The 22720-nt window shown below is 44.2% G+C and overlaps 2 protein-coding genes across 13 annotated transcripts in view; one reads left to right on the forward strand and one right to left on the reverse strand.

The window, feature by feature from the left end:
- Positions 1 to 22720, forward strand: part of WDSUB1 (WD repeat, sterile alpha motif and U-box domain containing 1) — a 34712-nt gene that overhangs the window by 10088 nt on the left and 1904 nt on the right. For 2 of the 5 annotated variants that reach the window (XR_009819466.1, XR_009819467.1), the window contains exons 10-11: positions 1175 to 1309; positions 3281 to 3830. Coding sequence is in view for 3 of the 5 variants with exons in the window: in XM_062005117.1 (XP_061861101.1) it covers positions 1175 to 1309; positions 3281 to 3459 (314 nt within the window). In the remaining 2 variants the exon portion in view is untranslated. Of the gene's footprint in view, positions 1 to 1137; positions 1310 to 3280; positions 4328 to 22720 lie in introns of those variants that run through there. The other 3 variants (XM_062005117.1, XM_062005119.1, XM_062005118.1) reach the window with 2 other exon arrangements.
- TANC1 (tetratricopeptide repeat, ankyrin repeat and coiled-coil containing 1) overlaps positions 2687 to 22720 on the reverse strand; it is a 67799-nt gene continuing 47765 nt past the window's right edge. For 7 of the 8 annotated variants that reach the window (XM_062005110.1, XM_062005113.1, XM_062005111.1 and 4 more), the window contains 17 exons: positions 21921 to 22069; positions 20449 to 20680; positions 19638 to 19804; positions 18543 to 19150; positions 17091 to 17199; positions 16360 to 16482; positions 15325 to 15561; positions 14540 to 14725; positions 12954 to 13032; positions 11855 to 11988; positions 11219 to 11342; positions 10926 to 11101; positions 9250 to 9382; positions 8384 to 8475; positions 7848 to 7994; positions 7049 to 7149; positions 2687 to 6195 (listed from right to left, as the gene is read on the reverse strand). In XM_062005110.1, the coding sequence (XP_061861094.1) occupies positions 4902 to 6195; positions 7049 to 7149; positions 7848 to 7994; positions 8384 to 8475; positions 9250 to 9382; positions 10926 to 11101; positions 11219 to 11342; positions 11855 to 11988; positions 12954 to 13032; positions 14540 to 14725; positions 15325 to 15561; positions 16360 to 16482; positions 17091 to 17199; positions 18543 to 19150; positions 19638 to 19804; positions 20449 to 20680; positions 21921 to 22069 (4091 nt within the window). In that variant the 3' untranslated portion in view covers positions 2687 to 4901. The remainder of the gene's footprint in view (positions 6196 to 7048; positions 7150 to 7847; positions 7995 to 8383; positions 8476 to 9249; positions 9383 to 10925; positions 11102 to 11218; positions 11343 to 11854; positions 11989 to 12953; positions 13033 to 14539; positions 14726 to 15324; positions 15562 to 16359; positions 16483 to 17090; positions 17200 to 18542; positions 19151 to 19637; positions 19805 to 20448; positions 20681 to 21920; positions 22070 to 22720) is intronic. The other variant, XM_062005115.1, reaches the window with a different exon arrangement.

A 22720-nucleotide genomic window follows, 5' to 3' on the forward strand; every position in this document is an offset into this window, starting at 1 on the left:
CTTACCTGCTTTTGTTTCTATTTTCCACTTTAGATTTTGTCTCATTAAGCTGTGGAAAAGGGACTTCAGCTTTTGTGTAACTGATCAGGTGTCCTAGTTAATACATTGTCACTTCCTGGCAAGATATCACACAGAAGGGCCGTGTTAGCAGTGATTCCACAGTTGTCATTCTGAAGGAAGAAATTTAAATTAAGAAATTTAAGCTTCAGTGAGCTACACTGAAGCTTCCTGAATGAGTTCTCTCCCTGTTCATTTTGATGGCTAGATTTAGGTGTAGATTAGGTGCTGGTATGTTTGCCAAAGGAATTCCAGAAAACAGCAGAGATGCTGGGAATATATAGCATAGTGTATACTATACAGTATAGACAAAACAGCAAATGGCAGGTGCTTTGCTGATTGTGGTGCTAACAACAGCAAAGCAAATGTGCTGGTATCATCACTGCCAGTGAAATGAATCACTGTGAACTGGCAGCAAGAGACAGAGGTCCCTGTGTATCATGAAGGCTTCAGTGGGCCTTACCCAGGCTTTTTTTAAGGTTCATCCTAATCTTGCCACCTCTAGGCAGAACTTTTAAAACCCATAGGTTCAGGTGTTCTTCAGTCATGCCTTTGTGAGATACAGGCCAGCAGCACTGTACAGCACGCGTACTGCGCTGTAGGACAGAGGTGTAAACGACCTTGGATGACAAAAGCTACCCTGAAGGTTCGGGGACAGCCAGTGAATTACACTTCTACTGAAACTGTGAGTCTGTATGTTTTGCATGACTGGAAGGAGACAGCAGTCGGTCCCTGTGATGTCAGTGGTATTCAGATTTTACTCTGTAGCTGTTTTAAGCTCTGTGAGAGTCAGTCACTGGGCCAGCAGTGTGTTTTCTAACACATCAGGCACTTAGAGAAAGGACTGTGTGGCTTGAAATTAGTTCTTTACACTGAGCCAGCTCCTTCTGTTTTGGATCTTGCCATTCTGTGGCAAGTATTACACTTAAATCAATGTTTCTATCAATTCAAATGTTTTAAGCTACCAAAGCTGTGTCAATATTTAAAATGCATTTTTTTCCAAGCCTGATATTGAAGAGATTTGGTGATGAGTTTTTTCAGGGTTCCCCTGGCATGGTGACCGACCTCTCTGCCTTACAGCCCTGGCTGTCCATTTCATGTGTCAATGACTTTCCAGAGTCTCTGGGCCAGCGCAATAAACTCCTCCAGAAGATTGAAGAGCTGAGGAAGAAAATGATCCCTGTCCCCGTCCCTGATGAGTTCTTGTGCCCTATAACAAGGGAGCTGATGAAGGATCCCATCATTGCAGCAGGTATGTCTTTAAATGACACTGACTAAAAGTGATTACTTAAAGGTGTGGGAAAGCAGGAGTGGGCATGTCTTCTTATCAGTTGTAGAAAGATAAACTAAAAAGCTGCTGCCATAAAACAGATCTGCACTCAGTTTTTAATCTGCCACGTTAGATTTCTGATACAGAGCAGAACACTGTGTCAGGCTGTTTGCTTAGTGACAGCTCTGCTGAGGAGGCTGCAAATAATTTCTTTGAATGCTATTTCCATTGTGTCCTTTTGCAGATGTAATTGCAAGCCTCATTACATAAGCTGTCGTGGTGAGTGCAAAATGGAGCTGTGCATACAGGGATGGGTTGGGAGGACCCAACCCCTGGTTCATTGTGACACCATATATATGGCACTTACTTAAAAGCTTGTACAGATTGAGATTCATTGAGATTCAACAAGACCTTGGAGCTGAAGTGTGCAGGGAGCAGAACGCTACACAGTTGCATCATCTTATGAAGTAGTGCTGATAGTTCTGGTCTTGTTCTGTGAGCAACTGACTTCATTCAGCTTTGAGGTATTGGGCCAGGCTTTGGAGAATGAAAATGTTCGAAATATGAAAGCATGTGCCAAGTACTGGAGTGGAAAGCACTGCACGTAACAGGGCTTGAGCTTCTGAACAGTATCAGTAGGAGGAGTAGCCTTGTGTAGCCTTTTGAAACGAGATTACGTGGGTTCAGAGCAGGATAGTATCGAAAAGCTGAGAATTATTGATAGTTACTATCACGTGTGTATGAGAAAATCAAACAGGCATTTAGAGAGAAACTGCTGACCTTTTAAAATCGAGGGTTCCCTGTCTGTGTGGTGCATGGTGGTAGCTGCGGTGTGATGCTGGTGCCTGTGTGCCCGTCAGGCTGGGCAGAGCTTTACTGCCACGGAAGCTGATGAATTCTTGGTAGCTTGAAATGTTAGTGATTGCAACAGGAGGAGGGCTCATTTGTGGCATGACAGGTTAAGGAGAGTTTTGTGTTTGGAAACTTGTCTGCTCATGAGCTGCCTGTGTCAGTGCCCGGGACGAGAGACCCAAAGGAAGGTCCTGTGGTGAGGAACCTGCTGACTGCAAGATGTGTGCACTTGTGCAGAGCCAAATGTGGGGAATTCAGGCGTTTCTGAGATTAGGAATTGAGCTGGATGTCTTGTTCAGTTCAGTGAGCTAAGGGAGAGTGAAGTAAAACTTCAGCATGGTCTCTGTGCCATGTGGAATTTAAGGAAAAAAGGAGACAGAATGCCAAACTGCCTGTGTTACTCATGACTTTTCCTATGTTAGCAAGCAGCTCATACTCAGTAAAGGAGATGGAAATAGTGTGTAGTTCTGCACTGCTCAGAGAGGACACAGGTTTGTGTTTATTTCCTGGGTGCAGGTGCTTGTTGCAGGTTAGTGCTGCACTCTGTTACTGTTCTTTAAGTATCTGTGTGTGTTGGTGTTGCCCTTGAAGCCCTGAAATGAGAGGGATGTGGAGGGCCAGCCCAGGGGCAGCTGAGACCAATTCCTTCTCCCTGGGCAAGGCCCAGTCCACAGTCATTTGGTTCACCATTAGGTGTTAAAGAGCTTTTGTAGGATGTCTCATTCAACCTAAAAATAAAAGTCTTAGGATAGATTTTTGGTGCTTTGCATTCAGAGAGTGAAACATGACAAGAGCCTGAACTGGTTACGTTCATGGGCAGCTCTCATGGTCCTTTTTTTTTTAAATGCCATTAATACCAAATTTTAATGCTGCTGTATAAAGTTTTATTGTAACACATTTAAGTATGTAATTTGAAACAAGGGTGTGGGAGTTGACCTTAAAGCTTTTGTTAAAGGCTGTGGAATTCTTCTAGGTTTCCCTTTTCCTGTTGAGAAATACCGAGTCACTCACTTCCCTTTTCAGTTTAAATAGCTAAAATCTGCGCATTGTAACAGGCTCCAGGCAGTTGTAACACAAGATCTGCTGATCCTTTCATTGTAGATGGTTATTCCTATGAGAGAGAAGCGATGGAAAACTGGCTCAGCAGTAACAGACGGTCTAGTCCCATGACAAACCTTCCTCTGCCCTCGCTGCTGCTCACCCCCAACAGGACACTGAAGATGGCCATCAATGGGTGGCAGGAGAGGCAGCAGCACCACCCTGAAACCACCTCCTTCTGAAGGTGTCCCTTAAAATGAATAGAAATGAACCTGTAAGTAGCTGAATGAATCCTTGCAAACAACAGGAAAGAAAAGACTGTGTCTGTTCTGAGCTGTGGCTGCCAGGGAAATGGCTGCTGGAAAGAAAATGTTTACTGGTGGAAGCACCCGGAAAACTGTGAGAATGGTGCTGTTGATTGTGTTTTTTGGTGCTTCTGTTGGAGAAATAACAGTTCTCTCACCATTTTTACCACATTTATGAGTGGCAAGTCTTGATTTTGCCAAGTCAGTTTTCCAGTCTCTTCCTCTGTTCCCTGTGACTGGACACTCAGCTGGAGAAGCTGGGAGAGCATCTCTCCTGCACCCACCAGTGACTGCGCCTCGTCCTACAGGTATATTAATAATCTTTATTTTGTATGGAAAAAATACAGTAGCTGTGCAAAAATAGAACTACAGGGCAAGGCTAATAGAGGACTTGTACAAAATACCAAAGAAACAGTAAACAATAAATAAGCTAAAGCATAATGATGCAAACTGAGAAGGAACTTGTAAGAACAGGTATGTGTGTGGAAGGTGCAGGAGCCGCGGGGCAGAACAGCACCGCACCTCCCTGTTCCCAACGGCCCTGCCTATAAAAAGCTTCACAACTTCATCCTGCCAGGCAACTGCACAGACACTTCTCTCCTGCTTCCCTCCTCCCTCCATCCATTCCCATACCCCCACTCAGCCTCCCCTTGCTTAACCCATAACTCACTCTGCTTTAAGGTAGCACCCAGAGGTGATCAGATAAACTCTATAAAGTGCGATTACTGTTAATATGCCATAAGAGTGTGTTCTTCAGTGCAATAACCAATATGGTCAAAGCCTTTCAATACACATGCAAATGTTACTGCTCACTGTACTTGATTTCGTCTAGTTACTAAAAATAGTTCTATTTACATGCCAAAACATGGCTCCTTATAATCCACTCACTCGTACAACACTGATGCTGCCTAAATGTACATCATGCAACCCAAATTAGATCCCACTAGAAAAGTCATAAAATACTCTGATTTAAAAACCCTTGTACATACATATACAGCTCTGAGTTACACAGCTCACCTCACTCTGAACACTGGTTTGAGAAGTAAGCACTTGAGCGCTTGTCGAGGCACGGTTATTCCCTCTGTGTGTGGAGAGATCACATAACCAATGGCCCATGGGAAAGGAAAGCCTCATTTAATGGTAAAGGGAAGGATTTGTCTGCTTCAGGCCCTCATCTGTGGGACCAAGGCTCCTCCTTGACTCTACTTAGTTTGCTCTTCCAGTTACTGCAGCGGTCCTGGGACAGGAGGAAGAGTGTGAAGTGGTTGATTCCCATTCAGTACTGGCCAGCATGGCCTGCTTACCCCAGCTCCCCCAGGACCCACCGAGCTGCGTTCTGTATAGCAGCGTGTCCCGCCCGTGCAGGTCAGAGCCGCTGCTCACACGTTGGACTCGATGAAGGATCGCTTTGGCTTTGTTGCTGGGCCGGGGCCCAGGTCCCTGCTGGGCTGAGGCAGCGGCCTCGAGGCAGCCTTGGGCGCTCGGCTGTCGTGGCAGGGGGGAGGCCTGTGGCACCTGAGGTCCTCCAGCTCTTTAGCTTGCACCCCGTTCTGGCTGCCATCGCCCAGGGCAGCTCCTGTACAGGACATTTTAGTTTGGTAGTGCTTGACTGAGACTTGCTCCAAATTTGAGGACTGAATGCCCGCAGAGGCGGCCGTTGCTGATAATCCCTCCACTGCCTGAGAGTGCCAAGGGCGGCTGGACTGAGTGTTTTGCTGCTGAAACCGGGCCGTCTTGTCCATGATGCCCATGAAGGGCGTGTTGCGAGGCCGGTGCTCAGCAGCAGGTCCCTGAACCTGCCCAACGCTGTTTTCTTTGAGTCGAACGTCTGGTCCGAGACCCTTCATACTGTCTGAAAAGCTACTGGCTAAGGTTAGGCTGCTGGTTGAGCTGGAAAGAACCGTGGTGCCGGAGGGAGGAGCAGGCTGCCTCCCTTCGCCGGAGCTCGCCGGGGCAGGGGCCGTCCTGTCAGCGGCTCGGGACTTGCTCGTGAAGGGATGAGAAGAGACGCTCTCATTGTGCAGTGACAGGGGACAGGGGCTGGGCGTGAGCTTCTCCCTGTACAGTTCACAACTAGGACCTGTGGAAACGCTTCCTGGTGCCACCACGCTTGTCCCATCCAAATGCTGGCTCCTGGAGTGCCGCCCCGGCAGGGGACTTTGTGGGAGGTGCTGGAAGGACGATGGTGTCTTTGTGTTGCATTGACTGCTGCCCGTTTTGGATCCAGGCTGGACAGAGCCCAAGTGCTGATTAGTTTTTACAATCTGTGCCTGCTTTGTTGGCTGCAAGACCAAGCCTGGCTCTCTCAGGTATTTACTGCTTGTTCTACTTTGAGGGGACACAGGTCGAGCTTGCTGCTGAACACCTTCTTGAAGGGTCCTGCTGTATGGTAAAGCAGCTACAGAATGCTGCAGCCTTTGTGGAGGGGAAACAGATTCATCCTCCCCCTCTTCAAGATCGAAATTGTCATTCACACCTTGCACAACGCCCTCCTCCTCATTATCAGAGTTGTTAACTGGCTGTAGTAGCTGCGGAGACTGATGCTTCTGTTGCTGTGTTCTCTGGAACTGTTTGCACTCCTCTTCTACTCGAGCCAGGAGCCGTTTGATCTCTTGATTGGTAGGACACAGCTGTGTGGCTTCACGTAAGTCAGCAAGAGCAGCGAGTAGCTTTCTGTTTAGGGGGGGAAAAAGTGAACTTCATAAAAACCTGGGGCAAATCTGAGCCTCAGCATTGCCTACTGCACATCCATCTCTGCCACTTTCAAAGAAATACCCTTGATTTGTCACCTCCTGCTGCAGGTGCTGACAGAATAAGAATTGTATGTTCTTCAACCCAGGAAACTCTTTCCTGCAGTGAAAGTACAGACCCACAGCCCCGAAACCCTTGCCCTTGTACTGAACAGCTTGCTCAGGAGGGCAACAGGAGTCTGCTGGTGACACCAGGAACTGAGGCTCTGTCGTGTAAGCCCTTTGCTGTTACCTTCAGAGCAGGGAACTTGCTGAACTCTGCTTCACGACACTTATTGCTCTGCTTAGGAAAGACACAGGGCCTCTCCCTGTACTTCAGCTATTGGGTGGTATTTTTCCAGATTAAAGAGACAGTTTCTCCTCTCTCCCCTTGTTTTTATCTTGAACAGCTAATGATTCAACACATCCCGTCCCACGAAAGAACCCAGTTAACCCTTGGTAATAAACAGGAGTGCTAGAGGTTGGTGGCTCACGGCTGATGGCTGCCGAGGCACAGGGAGTAGAAGTGCTGTCCTCTTACACTTAAATAATCCCTCTTCATACATTTTTGTTACTTTCCAGAATGCCTAATAATAACCTAAATGAATATTCAGTAGTGTTTTTTGGAAGTGGTTGGCTTTAACTGATACAGAGACCTAATACAGAGACAAGCGCACAAGGAAAGTAAGTTTTTCTTTGCAGATTCAAGTACAACTAATGGAAGAGAAAAATTACTGAAAGTGTTGGGAAGTTAAAAGAAAAAATGTGTGCAGTGAGGTGCACAGAACCAACAGTACCTGCTGCTCCTCTTGGCTCTGGCTCTGGCATAGTAGGCTTCGTAAGACTTGGGTTTCAGATCCAATGCTTTGGTAGCAAACTCTTCAGCCATACCAAAGTCCTAATAAACAAACAGACTCATTACAGCTTGACAATAAAAGAAGCTGCATGTTCTTTATTCATGGCACTGCCTCAGGAGTGCAGATAGCCTGTGCAGTACAGAAAAACATCAGGTAGCAAAAGCAGGTGTTTTCTAAAGGGACAGAGCTGACGTTGCTACCCTTGTCTCTCCTGTCTAAGGGAAACGGACTCCAAGGTAGCTAGAAAGCAACCTTAGTATAGATAGGACGGGGTTCTTTTCAGCCCAAAGATGTTAGAATGCTACAAGAGCCTACATGTTTACCAGGATCAATGACTGCCTCAGATAGCAAGGCTGTGCTGGGAAAAAGGCCAGTTACAGACCCAGGAATTTAGAGAAAAACAAGAAAAATCAGGAAATTAGTTGGACAAGCCCAGAACTTCTTCTGATGAGGTACAAGACATTTTTAGATCACAGCAGAGCTAATGTACTTGGTCTCCATTTAATAAGACGAGCTTAGTACATTGCTGATAGAACCAAAGGCTGAGAAGAGCTGTGAGAGCTGCCCACAGCCATGTGGCCCCACGTGTGGGCACAGCAAAGCCCAAAGTCAGGATGCACCAAAAAGGAGTCTGAAACAGCAAAAACCAACATCCAAGCACAAACTCAATAAATCCAGCAGAAGAGAAGCCTGGGAGCCTCAGTGCCTGAGAGGCAACAGATGAACGGCGAGAGCTTACGTTTGTTTTCCGGCGGCACCGTGAGAGGTTTAGGTACAAGGAAACCCTCAGCTCATTGAATGCCTTCATTTCCTCTCCAAAGCCTTCCCTTGGAAACTTCCTCAGGGCATACTGGTAGCGCTGGGCTGCCTCCTTCATCTTACCTTTCTAAAAATTAGAGAACATGAGGCTTTTCACTTGCAGAAAAGCACAGTTGTGTTTGACAGATGCTCATTGAGGAGAAAACACTGAGACGGGGCTTAAATGGCAGGTTAGCTAGAGTTTGTGTTTGCTTTGAAACTCCTTCCTTTAATGGTAATTCACCAGGACAGTATTTGCATTATCACATACTGCTTGTACCAGAAAAATTAATGCATGTGCGACTCACATACGATACAAGTCATTATTTCTTTGTGTTTAAATAGAGCAGTCAAATGTCTGATGATGCAGTAGATTGCAATTCTTAAGGCCTAAATGCTTCTGGTAGAGCATATCCTTAATGAGGAACGACTCCAATGATAATGTTCTGCTATCAGAAAAAAAAATCATCTACCTACTTTGTACAGCACATTTCCTTCTTCCATCAGTTTCTGCAGCAGAATAAGGAGAATATCAGGTTTTGAGGTGGCCATTGCCCATGCTGCATTTCCTGCAAGTTAAATTTTAAGGATCTCTGACAAAAGGGAAGAAAGTGTGTTTCTGGTATCTACTGACACTAGAAAGCCCAATGCTACTTCTGTAGCCTATTGCACCTGCCCTGAGCTGAGTGCACACACATTCGCAACACACATCTACCCACACCAGCTTCTGCTGCCCCCCCACTGCTGGCAGCCAGATAGTACATGGCCCAACTCATGTCACCCCTAGGCCAAGGCCAGAACAGGACAGCATGAACGTCATAGTCATTTGATCATACCTAGTGCCCAAATAACAATAAATGCTCGTTTAAAGGTACGATGGATTCAATTATTATCATGTACACATCTGCAGCACCTACTTGCCTGCATGATTTGGATATATGTTTTTTACCCACCCCCTGCAAAATGTAAGTTCTATAATTTACCAAAAGAATGTTGCTTAAGTCTAAAACTTCAACATCTAGAACACTGACAGTGTCAGGACTGAGCACCACTGTAACATAATCATTATTTTCTCGTGTAAGTGTATCATGATAGAGTAACCATGTGAAGACTGACTCCTCCTCACCAACATACATCACAGAATTACTTGCCTTTCCTCACTTCTGAGGTGAGCCTCGAGTGTCTGCCTTTAAAAAGAGAGCTTGGTTTCTCTTGAGTGGGCATTTGCAAATCATAAAACCTGCAAAAATCTAGTGTGTGTGTCAAGACTCACGCGCTTCACAGTCATTCTAGCAGAGCAGACACTCAGTTGTTGCTCCTGTGGAGAGGACAGTGTCACTGACCTAGTTTAGCTCCTTTCCTCAGCAGCATCACCACCACGGCCGTGTTGCGGCAGCCGATGGCCCTGTCCAGCGGCCGCATGCCGCTGTGGTCCACGTGCTCGATCGTTGCTCCCTTCTCTACCAAGTACTGCACCTGAGGCAAGACACAACACAAGCGCTGTGGCATTTCGGCAGGACAGGCAGAACAGTGAAATATTTAAGCTACCACCTAATTTTCCCTGAAGTACGCTGAGTACGCACTCTGGAGCGTGCTACAGCTGTTTCGGGCCATGGACCTGAATCCACAGAAGACACTGCAGCAGGGGGATGCCATGGAACTGAGGGGCTGCAGCTAAGGAAGCAAACCAACACCATCATTCCTGGAAGCACCTGTGTCAGAAAAGCACCAGGACATGCACATTTGTTCACGTTCTGCATGTCAACATGCGGCCAGGGCAGGAAGCTCGGGTGAAGCAGCGATGTGCCCAGTGCCATCTTTGCAAGACAAAATATGTCAGGATCTCAAGCAGTTCTCTCCCTGCCATGCAAAACGTGACTTGTATTGAATACAAGTAATGCTGCATTATGCTGGAGAAGCAAAATCGTTTTTGCATTTCATCTATTGTGGCAATGCTGCTCTTCCTACATTTCCCACTTGGTGTTTGTGTTACACTTGGGCACTCAACAGACTGCGACCCTGTCAGGTTACCTTCATGGGCTGGCAGAAGCTGGAAAGAGACTTTCATGTCCCACAGGTTTTTCAGTTTGTTGTTTTGGTTTTTCCTGATCTCAGATAATCCAACACAGAAATTGTAAATGCTATTTTTTAATTGAGATCTAAACCACTCACAGTCAACCACAACAGCACACCGAGAAGTGAGGCAGCAACATGCCCTCATGGCCAAGACGGCCAATGACAACCTGGGGGCATCAAGACGAGTGTGGGCAGCAGGTCGAGGGAGGTTCTGCTCCCCCTCTGCTCTGCCGTGGTGAGGCCTCATCTGGAGTCCTGTGTCCAGTTCTGGGCTCCTCAGCTCAAGAGGGACAGGGAACTGCTGGAGAGAGGCCAGTGCAGGGCCAACCAAGATGCTGAGGGGATGGAACATCTTCCTTATCAGGAAGGCTGTGGGAACTGGGGCTGTTCAGCCTGGAGAAGGCTGAGGGGGGCCCTCATTAATACTTACAAGTATTTGAAAGGTGTTTGTCAAGGGGATGGGGTGACACTGTGTTCCATGGTGCCTAGTGACAGGACAAGGGGTAATGGACAAAAGCTGGAACAAAGAGTACCACTTAAACTTAAGGGAAAACTCCTTTGCTGTGCAGGTGAGGGAGCCCTGGCCCAGGCTGCCCAGGGAGGATGGAGGCTCCTTCTTGGGAGGTTTCCAAACCTTCCTGGACATGTTCCTGTGCCCCCTGATCAGGGGTTGGGTTGGATGGTCCCTAGAGGTCCCTGCCAACCCCTACCATTCTGTGATAATGCCAGACTTCTGACACAACCACTTGGCACTACAACCTAACCTACAAAATGCTGTTCTGAGTACACTCTTGGACTGCAGCCCAGATGCCAGCAGTGCAAGCCTCTTGGCTCCTTCCTCAAAATATCCCTTCTATTTTGGTTGGCAGTACTTTTTCTAAGCTTGGTTTGCATTGTGAAAATCGAACACATGGTTAGTGTTTCTGCTGTTAGTTCTACTTACGATCTCAGCATCTCCATAAAATGCTGCCAGGTCTAGTGGTGTTCGTCCATTTTTGTCTGTCTGATCAGTCGTTGCACCTTTCTCAACTAAATACTGAACCACTTCCCTGTGGCCTTTTAGACAAGCCCAGCTCAAAGCTGTCAGCCCTTCTTTGTCCAGAGATGAAATGGTTGCACCTGTAAAAAGAAAATCAGCTTTGCTATGAAGATGTCCTGTTTAAGCCGCCAAACTACCTCACACAGATGCAGCCTCTGGTGCAGCTGTGCAGCCTTGAACCACTGTTTGTTTTCTACCTTCAGAAAGCAGAAACTCCACAGTACTCAGATGTCCTTCACAAGATGCCACCATAAGTGGAGTTCGGCCTTGCTTGTCGCTTAAGTTCACATCAGATCCATGCTCCACGAGAAGTTTAGCAATCTGAAATAGAAAACAGCCATTTAGAAATGAATTGGCAGACTTGAATTGTGGCCATAACAGCATGAACTTTTAAATAAGTGGACTAAGGCATTACTTAAAGTGACCACTGAGAAATACTGCACAGCCCAAGTCTTAACTGCAGCGCAAGGGCTGCTCCCGACTGGAGTGGCCAGTATGAGGAAGGTTCCTGACTCTGAGGTTCTCTCTCCATGAATACAGAGCAGTAGGGAGGACGTGAAATTGCCTCTGTTCTCGGCCTAGGAAATAAAGCATTTTAACTGTCATGCATTATTTCGCAGGTGTGTTGTAAGTAAGGTTGTCAAGCAGCCGATGTGCTTCCAAATCCTCTGTGTCGCTTTCAGTAACCTTCCAAACGAGCTTCTGAATATGTCCCTTTGAACCTGATGCAAACGTGTGTTAGGAAATTCACAATAATTTACGACAGGAGTAGCGACAGAAGGACCAAGGGCCGCTCCCCAAAGGAACGCATGGAAGTGGAAGCTGTGCCAGACCTGCCAGTGGCCCTGCCGTACTGCGCAGAGAAGCGGGGCAATCCCCCTCCTGTTGGCTCTCGTCACGAGTGCTCCTCGCTCAAGAAGTAACTCACACACTTCCAGCTTTCCTCTTCCTGCAGCAGCTGTTAGGGCTAAAGAAAGCATTTGCATCAGCATCATGCCCTAGCTGTTTCACCACACCTTTGACACATGCACACTATGGCCATGCTCCTCAATCCCCCATTTTTTCGACTCGGCCGCTCTGCAAGATTCTCATCGCAATTTCCAGACTCAAATGAACTAGTCAGAACCAGGTTAAGTCAGTAAGCCACTCTCTGGTAAATAAAAAGATTATTGTCAAAGGTAACCAGTGTATCATGCACACAGCTTTGCAGGTTCAAAGGAATCCTTGTGAACATTTTGGATAAACCCAACAGCCTGAGGCAGCTCTAGTTGCTTTCTCATGAAAAAAGATGATTAATGAAAAGTAAGCTCCATCTCTCTCTATCAAACCCTTCCCAAAGGTAGATATGGTAACAGTTCTGAGATTCAACAAAGTGACTGCAACTCATGTTTCAGGATGTACCATTTAATCCCTAGCAGTGATATATGACCAAACACCAGAATCATGGGCCATTCAGTTTCCTTGTTTTCCTTGATTTTCAGGGTTGGTGAGAAACAGAGTAGGCTGTCAATCAATAGTTTCAATCCCTGTGTGTTAACCTTTGCTCTGGACTTAAGAGATTCATGTGCATCTTCCAGTATACAAAGGTCATCAACATTCTGCTTCACCTCACAATGGTGTTTTTTGACCCTAACAGTGTATGTTGGCAGATAATCCTATGGAACTCTACACTGAAGCCTAAAGCACTGTATTTCCACAGCCAGCTTTGAATTAGCAAGTCAGCCATTCACAAGGACTTTCATATAACTCTTCAATACATGATACAAGTAGATTTAATGGGTTAAAAACTTCGTACTCACAAACTGCACATTATTATTAAGACTGGTATTCTCCTGTGGCTTTTATTACAGAAAATTAAACTAAAAAACCCAAAATTCAACATTCTTACTTTTTAAATTAACAACTGTAGGGAAAACATGAAGAAGGAAGTACCTGTTTCTCCCCACAAGGCATCAGTGTCATTGATGTCTATTTCACGGTCCTTTTCAATTGTCAAGATGTGACAGACCACCTGTCAAAACCAGTTAGCAGTGAGGAGCGAGTCACAAAAACCATCACCTGCAGCTGGTGAGGCTTTAAGCAAATGAGAGTGCTTCCTTCAGTGCGTAGGAACCAAGGAAAAGTGATTCTGAACGCATCACAGCAAGCTCAGTGTGACTCTCGGCGTGACTGGAAGATGACTGAAGGTTATTGAAACAGTTTTTTAAAAAGCCCCCAGTGCCCTTCTGTTAATTGGTTCGGGGTGTTTTACATGGTTATGATTTAATGAGCTCCCATGTGACCCACATAGAGCAGAATAATCCAGATAAACAATGCCAAAGCAAACAAAGCATCCCAGCTCAGTGAGGAAATCCCATATTGTCTAAAACAAAGGGGGAAAAAGAATATTTGCAAACATCTTGTAAAATGTCAGTTCTTCTATTTTTACACTGTTTCCATCTTAGCTGCTTGTCAGAACTTCTTCACAGAGAGATTTAAGCACACACTGTTAAATGCTAAGCTTTAACTCCAGATGAGTTATAAATTTGGTTTTGCTATGGCTTGATTTTATTGAGGAAATCTATATTTTGTACCCACCTGCTAGTAAAACGTTATCAAAGTTATCAAATTACCACATTTTCTAACGGGGTCCCTGAGGCTGCAAGAAGCAGGTAAGGGAACAGAATCACACTAGCAAAAGCTTTGGCTGCTATGGGAAAACACAGAGGTAGGAGAGGATCAAGCACATGGGTATTCTGAGGTTGTATGGGAGGTGTTGTAAACAATGTCTGGAAAATCCTAAAATTAGAAATTCTAGAATGCAATTTATTTAAAACTCACAAGACACACAGGTCTTGTCCAGCTAAGAAGAGTTAAGCATCTAGTTGTCCTAAAAAGAGAGAACCATGGACATTTTTGCATGAATGTTTATGATTAACGTGATCTATTTTGATGATATTCAGAGGCTGATTGCATGCATTTAATTGGTGGGGAACAAGTAAGAACTACTATGAGAGTGAAGGAATTGTCCAAGTTAATCGTAGTACAAAATCCTCAGATTTCTATTGCAAGGCAGTGATGGCTCATGTATCATAATAGATTAATTCCACGTAGACCTTTCTACGTTTGAATCCTGTGAACAGCTTTAAAGGAGGGATTCTTGCTCTTATACCAATTAAAAACAGATTTTAAAAGTAAATATAGAAACGGTTTTATTGAAGAGACTTTAAGTTTCCACTTTTGGCTCATCACTTCTAATGCACACACAGGAAATTCCACCAGCCCAGTGTCATCTGTATCCAAGTACCTTCACTTGGAGGTCACTTTTACATCAAGGTTAAGATTTATTTTCCCAATGAAAAGAAGGCATATTTTTATTACCTAACTATCTAAAGCATTCTCAGTAATTCTTAAGTGTTTAGTGTTTGTTTTACCAAACAATCCTGTAATGCTGCCAATGGCTTCTTTTGTCATACACATGCAGACAATCCCAAAATGCTGTCTTAAGTGACATGGAAAGATCTGAACTAGCGACCCACCTGGCAGTGTCCCATACTGGAGGCTGCTGTCAGAGCTTGTTGCAGTGCCTGGCTTTTTTTTAGTGAATTTTGTTCTTGGAAAGGAGTTATCCAAACAACAGTGAGCAAGTATTCAAGGATATCACAATGTCCTTTCAAAGCACTATGGACCAAAGCACACTGGCCTTTCTTGTCTACATAATCAACCTGCATTGGGACAGAAAAACGGTGTTTAAAATTCAAAAGTCTCATGAAGGGTCAAGGAGAGAAGAAGCTCCTGAGCACTCCTAAACAGCAAGAGACTCCTGTCTTCAAGAAGGCTGAGCATGAATATCGGGGGAACAAGAGGCCAAACAGCCTCACCTTAGTTGCCGGGAAATCCTGGAAATCATTTCCAAACACGTGAAGGTCAAGGTGACTGGAGCAGCCAGCATGGGCCTACCAAGGGGAAAACTGGCTTAACCGGCCTGACAGCCTTCTACAGCAAGGTGACTGGCAGGGAGATGAGGGGAGAGATGTGGATGTTGTCTGCCTCAGCTTCAGTACAGCTTCTGACACTATCTCCCATAACACTGTCACAGACAAGCTGATGAGGTACAGGTTAAGTAAGTGCACAGGTTAAGCGGCTGAACAGATGGGCCTGAAAACGCTTCATGGAAGTCTGTGCAGCTGTTCTGGACTCCCTTGCCACCTCACCTCGAGTCTGTATGTGTTGGTTATAGACTCAGGGAATCAACAACACTCCTCTTTGGCCTTTGCATTGTTTTTTTGGCTGCAAACGTTGCAATCTTTGTGTATCAGCTTACCTTTGCACCTTTTTTGCACAGCAGTGAAACGATGTTCATGTGACCTGCAGCGGCTGCGTAACTAAGTGCTGTCATCCCGTTTTCTGAAGGTCCATCAATAGCAGCTCCAAATTCTAGTAAAAGAGTGACCACTTCTTCATGGCCAAGGTGCGACTGAACACACAGCACTGGAGCATTATTTAGTACTTCAGTCCTATAATTGACATTTGCTCCTGCCAAGATCAGCAGCCGACTCACCTAAAATTTCAATTAAACAAAACAATTTTTTCCTCAGATTTCTCTGAATTCATTAAGAGACCTTAATGTCTTGGTTCAGGTACTCAGATGTTACTTCCTAATTTTGGTGCAGATTTTATTGGCAGACATCGACCTTTATCACAGATACAGTGATATGAAAGTTTAAAGTCATCTGTTAGCAAATAGGTCACTGCATTACTGAGCTATGCACTCCTCACCTCTCCTCTAAAACTCACTACTTGCAATTTCATCTGTGTGACTTGCTACTGCTCTGCAGATTTATGTAACTGATTCCATGAATACAGAACTAGACTACATAAAAAGCAATCTCAAAAGAAGTTACCAGAGCATGTGTGTGTGTGCACGTGCACACAAACTTCCAGTCACGTGGCTTAGCTGTTGGGTAGAATTGCAACTTGGCAGCATGGATATCCCTATGCCTTTTACAATTCCCCCTTGATACTTCCCCATACAAGAAAACAGGGCTGAAGTCTGCCCTACAAATCAGGTAGTCCAACTGCCCCCCTGCAAATACACCCAATACACTCACTCACGCTACTGAGTGTGGCTACATCAATCAGGCTGAAACCCTTCTTGCCACCAAAACTATAAAGAAAACTGAACTTTAACAAAACCTTAAAAATATCCATGAAGGCTTATTTTGAAGGAGTTCAGTTACAGATGCATAGCCTTGGCTCTTTTTCCTCTAAAGGGTTACATCAATTTCAACGCTCATCTAGTGTTACAGCAACAGTGGCAGATGAAGCGCTGATTGTACATGAATGCTCACCATCTTACCTTCACATTGGGTGTATAGATGTTTCTCAGAGAAGCAAGGGCTGCAGAGAGTCCATCAGTACTGTAACCAATCCACAAGGCTTGAAGATGACTAGAAGAAATTCCAGTCCTTTTACTGAGACCCTAAAGGAAATGATAAAACAGGAAATCTCTCCATAGGATTAGAAATACTATTTATATCTACATCACTTCAGCATGAAGAGATGTAACAATTTCATTTGTCAGCAATACCAAGTATTTTGCACAAGATTTAAGTGACTCAGAGAATCTCCAAGATGCATTTATAGGAATTGATCATCAAACCATCATACGAGGAAAGGCTGTGGGAACTGGGGCCATTTAGTCTAGAAAAGAGGAGACTGAGGGGACATCTTATTAACATTTACAAATATCTAAAGGGTGAGGAGGAGGTTGGGACATCCCTTTTTTCTATAGTAATTAGCAACAGGACAAGGGGTAATGGGATGAAGCTGGAACACAAACAGTTCCACTTAAACATAAGAAAAAACTATTTCCCTGTTCAGGTGAGGGAGCCCTGGCACAGGCTGCCCAGAGGGGTTGTGGAGGCTCCTTCCTTGGAGGTCTTCAAGACCCACCTGGACACATTCCTATGCGACCTGATCTAGGTGAACCTGCTTCTGCAGGGAGGTTGGACTGGATGATCTCTAAAGGTCCCTTCCACCCCCTACCATTCTATGATTCTGTGAAACCTATTAAGCTATAAGCTTTACCTTGAAGATGTGAGCTTTAAGTATATGATGACCAAGTTCCATAGTTTGCTGGCGGTTTAACTTTCCCTCTTGTCGAGAAAACATGAAAGCCAGTAGAGCATGACCGTTCCTGGTAAAAAAGGATTAAGAGATAACTACTTCTGTAACTGTACTTTCAGTAAATATCCGAACACATCTGTGTGCCCCTCAGAATAGCTCAGCTTCTTTGTCAGACTACTGGAACACATCATTACATCTAACAACATTCCCTCAAAAATGAAAAAAAAAGATAAATTTCAAAGCTGAAACACCCCAGTAACAAACAGATCTGTGCTGCCACCTCCCCAGAGCCCAGGCCAGAAGCAATGCAGCCTTGGACTCTGCTGTGCGCGCTGCTCCCCTTCTGCCTTGTTTCACCACACCGTCAGACACTGCAGGCACCTCGGATAAAACCCAACCCTTTGAGAAGCAGATCTGAGTCCTTTTGAAATTTGAGATAAATGTGTGCTTAGCAATTTCACAGTAGTCAGTGATCAGTGTTCTAGGGAACAGCAGAAATGGCACAGCCTGAGAAAACAAGGTCATCATACACCACACATTGATCAGACTTGATATCAGAACCGGGCAATTAACCACGTGCTAATCAGTCTAGTCATCTGGAGGAGAAAGTTGCAGGGTCTTCTTGCCCCATCTTCAGAAGTTTCTGAACAGAACTTTTCAAAACCAGAAGCTTTAGGTAAGACCAGGCACCGGTCCACCGTCCCTCAGGGCACACAGAGCGCAGCGGGTGTGCAGCAGGCGCGGGGTGCAGCTGGCACAGGGAGAAACAGGAGGGCTCACGGGCTGCAACTACTAAACTGCTTTTGTTAAATATACTTGTAAGCACAGAGGTGATAATTTGGAATGTCAGCATTATTTATTCTTTTGTGAAACCAAAAATGCAATCCCCCGAAGACTATGGAAAAAAAGGGACTATGCAGATGGCAAGAATGTGCACGTACAGTAACAGCTTTTAGTCGCCACTTTCACTAATCCACCATGTCCAAGGCAAAGACAGTGAATTGGAACAAACCAAAACAATGTCATGAGGATGTAATTATAGAACAAAATGTCTTAATACTTTAATGGTTTTTTTAGAAGAGTCCAAATGATCTGCTCTTCCTGTTCCTGCACTCTGAGCAGACAAAGTGCTACTGCACAGGATTCTCAACACCTGTGTCGTATTAACAACAACACAGTACTCTCATTTCTCCATGAAGGTATCAGAGTCAAATTCTATGAAGTCAACAATGCTTAACTGTAACCTCATCTACTTCTGGTCAAGTCTACCTCTAAGCATAGAAAAATCTTCATTTTGGAAAAAAAGTTCAGCATGCTTGTATTTTAACATTACTCTTTCACCAACTGTTGCAACCAAAGACGGAAAAATTAAGTGCAGTTATTTGGCCATGATTTAGTGAAGGTTTCATTTACCTTGGCTCACATAAGAAGTCCGTGGTCTCACCCTCTGCTCTCCAAACAAGCCATTCCCTGAAGGAAGGATGGCAGAACATTCGGGTTTTGTCACGTCTTTTTATCAGGAAACACGACAGAGCTTCCATCCTTTGGCTGAAGTCGTCCCACTGTTGCTCGCCGTTTATTTGGCCTGCATTAATAGCCTGGAAGATCTGGTCATCTGTCATGGGGTGCAGGGATGCCAGTGCCACGTTGAGTATCGGCAGGGCTCGCTCAAAAGCTGAATTTGTCATGAACTTCATATTGCACTGAAGTAAGTACAGCTCCGAGAGAGACACGGGAACGACCTTGTAGCTTGCACTTTTGATCACTAAGTGACCTTTCTGGAAAAGATCCAGAGTGAGCTTCAAATAGAGATAAGATCCCAGGCTCCTCATGATCAGGTGGTTGCTCACTTTCCCAATAATAGCTGCATCAGCTTTTCCATTTAAAGATATGTTGTTTTTAATTTCCTGGCTGTTATTAATCCTGTACTGAACATAAGCATTCAAGTCATCGTGAATTTCTTTGTTGTCTGGAAAGTTGTCCAGGGATATTGTGATAAAGGGCAGTGAACTTACTACTTCCTATGAGGGAGAGAGGGGAAAAAAGAAAGGCATGTCAGTATTCCAGCACTGAAAACTCAACAATGCACCTTTGCTGTGTTTCTTTTCTGTCGTGAGCAGGAGACAGATTAAAAAGAAATTCACTATCTCTGTAATAGCTTTGCAAGTACTGTCCCCTGATAACAGGTAGAACAATATTTCTACACAAAAGTCTCAGATAGAAATGACCACTTCAAAACCAGGGGAACAGAAAACTGACACCAGAATTGGACCCCAAAACAGGTCAGGGCAAGGGAGGAGACAGAAGGAATGACCTATTAATAAGGAATGGTTTATTAGGAAATGTCACAAAAGAACCTCCTCTTTGTTACACCTTTCAGTAACCATGTACCAGAAAGGTGCTCATCCTCTAAACCCTGTATATATAAACCCATTATAATGCAGCTGCACCAATATAAAAGGTCACTTGGTCTTTGGCAGCAAGAAAAGAGTCAAAAAGCATTTTTACCTGGAAGTTAGTTCTTACAGTCACAATGAGCTTCAGCCAGGGAGGAAACTTGCAGATTACACTTGTGAGAAATGAAGAAAGTGTGTCACCATAATCAGGTTTATGAAATTCAGCGTCATTTAAACCATCTATCAAGATGATGTAGTCCTCCTCAGGAATCTTCCGCTCTGAAATATGAAAAAGAGTGAACACAGATTCTCCCACGAGGTGATGTACTTTTACCCTCCACATTTTGAACATCAAGAAATAAGAACGTACCTTAATGTACAGCAATCTCTCTGACAGCATTTAAGCATTATTTAGGAGATTAAAAGCAACATTAGGAAATACAACATTGCTGTAAAATGATAAAAAGCGTAAGCAGTCACCTACAATGGTGGTTTTTACTGTGCTATGACTATGGATCTCTTTCATAACCGATTTTAAAAGACTTAAAGTGTTAAACAAGGCTGTTCACATAAGAAACGCGTGGATATAGGAAGACATGTAGGTTGTTTAAGCTATCAGTTAATGCTACTTTTCATTGTTATCTATTTACTCAGCACTTACCCTTTACTGGAATCACCGAATCAAAAACATTTACAATTTGCAAAAATCCTACAGGCACTGGTTTACACTTTCAGCTCTGAGGAGGAAAGGTTATTTTGCAACAGGCTGAGAAACTAGTGATATTTATTTTGAGAACTTGCTAAGGCTGAAGATTCCAGGGGTCAACTTCTCTCACAGCATTAAAACTGAGATTATTACAATTTTTTTTCCACTTTTTATGCAGTTTAGTTTCATTTTCCAAGTCACCTCCTGATTAACCTACCTTTCCTGAGGTTTGAGAGAGGTTCCAGCACCCCTCGTTTAAAAGCTGCTGCTGGATCTTGGACACAAGACCTCAGGCTAAGCATGCTCTGTAAGTGAGGCTCTTTGATTAGGAGATCTCTATACGCTGTTAATTGATTTGAGCGGCAGAGTAAAGCTGCAATGCTGTGCACGAATTCTGGCACGAGACACGTGTACGTGTTGTCAGCTTGACAGTAGTGATAAGCAACGACCTGGAGGATTTAAAAACGCAAGTGTTACCTCTCCAATGTTTAAGTTGGTTCCTGCTTACTCCAAGTACGATCAACCGTTACTAAATTTCACCTACAAAACATTTTCCATTGTCAGAATAATTATCCAGCACCACAAGTGGTGTCAGATGGCTTGTGTCAGACATAGAAAGGAAGACAACAAAATAGATTTTGACCTTTTAGGGCCTGCAAAGAGGAACAGAAATCAACATGTCGGATTCTGGCATAAAAACAGCCATTTGAGCTCACAACATTGGGATACAGCGGGTAAACGGAAACGTAACTAAGCAGTACAGGGAAAAATAACCTCAGGCTCCAACTAAACAACCTATTAGCTGTAATTTAACAACACTGTCACACACTGTAATAACCCAATGACTAATTTGATCATCATCAGGCAAAAGTAAACTACAGCTATTAAAGACATCCTCATATAGCAGACAGAGAAAGAGGACACTGGCTTTGTTCTGATTATTGAAAAGGTGTGTATTGCTTAGAAATATAACATAACACAGACCGTGCTTCTTAGCAAAATACCAGACCTCAAGGAAACCATGGTGTTCACAGCAATTAAGGGGTCTGCACTTCAGTGCTGTTCAAAACACTATTTCCAAACAAAACTCATCACCTTAAAGACTGTATCAACAACTCACGTTTCCCTCGTAACTATCTGCATGAAGTATGGAATTCAGACATTGATTATTTTTATTACTTAGGCAAAAAAAATCCACTTAAAATGATCTAATGCAAAAGCAGCTTTTAATTGCTTATGTCAGACTACCACAGAACGTGAAATAAAAAGCCTTCATTCAGACTCCACCTGTATCACAGAATACAGATGGATTATACACAGAACAAACTTCTTTTTTTCTCCCTTCAGACTTTTGCTTTTGGAGGTAACACTGAGCACCTACCTATAAGGAACACAACTGCTGCTTTGGCAAGTAAAGGATCCCAAACTCCCACACACAGTCAAAACATGTGAAATTTTACCATAACTGTTTCTATGGCCAAGCAGAATTCAAGCAATAACATGAAAGGGGTAAGAGGCAGGCAGGCAGCTGGTTCAACCCGTCACCAAACGTACCTGGCCTCTACAAGTGCTGAAGTCTGTTCTCCCACCACTGACTGCTGGCATACCCAGGGGATTGGCAAAGCAGCCTCTCCACAGCTCAGAGGTTTGCCTAACGTACTGAAAATCTATTTAGGAGTGAGAACTCACCTTTGAAGCAAGGCGTCTCACAGAATCCCCTGTTTGATTCCTGTATTCTGGAGCATCAGGACAGTTCAGAGTCTTCATTGTGTTGGCACCACTCGGAGGAGCAGATGGCTGTAACTGACTTAAGGGAATCTCCTGACAAGAGACACCACCTGTTTCATAGGGAAACATCACAGAATGTCTTTACTGCTAGAGTAAGAATTGAAACAGAACAATATGATGGAAAGAAGCCTGAAACTCTCCTGACAAACACAGGCACATAATTGCAACTTTACAACTTTTAAAACAATTCAGTTGACTTTTAGATCGCAACTACAGAATTGCTGAAGGAAAAACCATGCCAACATGAAGAATTTCCTTATGAAAACGATGTGTCTGATCACTCATTTAAACTAATATTAACTAATGACTTAACTATTGGGAAACAGAAACAATTCATCATCGTGAATAGTAATACTAATAATTGAAGTGTCAGTAGGGGCAGTCACAACAGCCACACCATCCTTCCAGTTAATGTAGGCACTGGATTGGTCAGCTGACAGAAGGGGTTTCTCCACAGCTTTACTATTGCCTCTACTGATATTCTACAGAGAGCATACGGTACTGAAAAGCATGTGGCACGCAGTGGGGAAGGAACGTTTAACTCCTCTCTTCCCAACCCAACAGAGGAACAGGCTGCTACAGTCACAATAACAACAGAGCTTAGGTTATATACTGCCTGACAATAGGAAGAGATTCTGCATACTGCCTTCATTTTACTGTCTCTTTTGACGAGTTAAGCCCATACTATAATAGGTGGGAAG

Source organism: Colius striatus, chromosome 11 (genome assembly GCF_028858725.1).
Source record: "Colius striatus isolate bColStr4 chromosome 11, bColStr4.1.hap1, whole genome shotgun sequence".
NCBI classification, from domain to species: domain Eukaryota; kingdom Metazoa; phylum Chordata; class Aves; order Coliiformes; family Coliidae; genus Colius; species Colius striatus.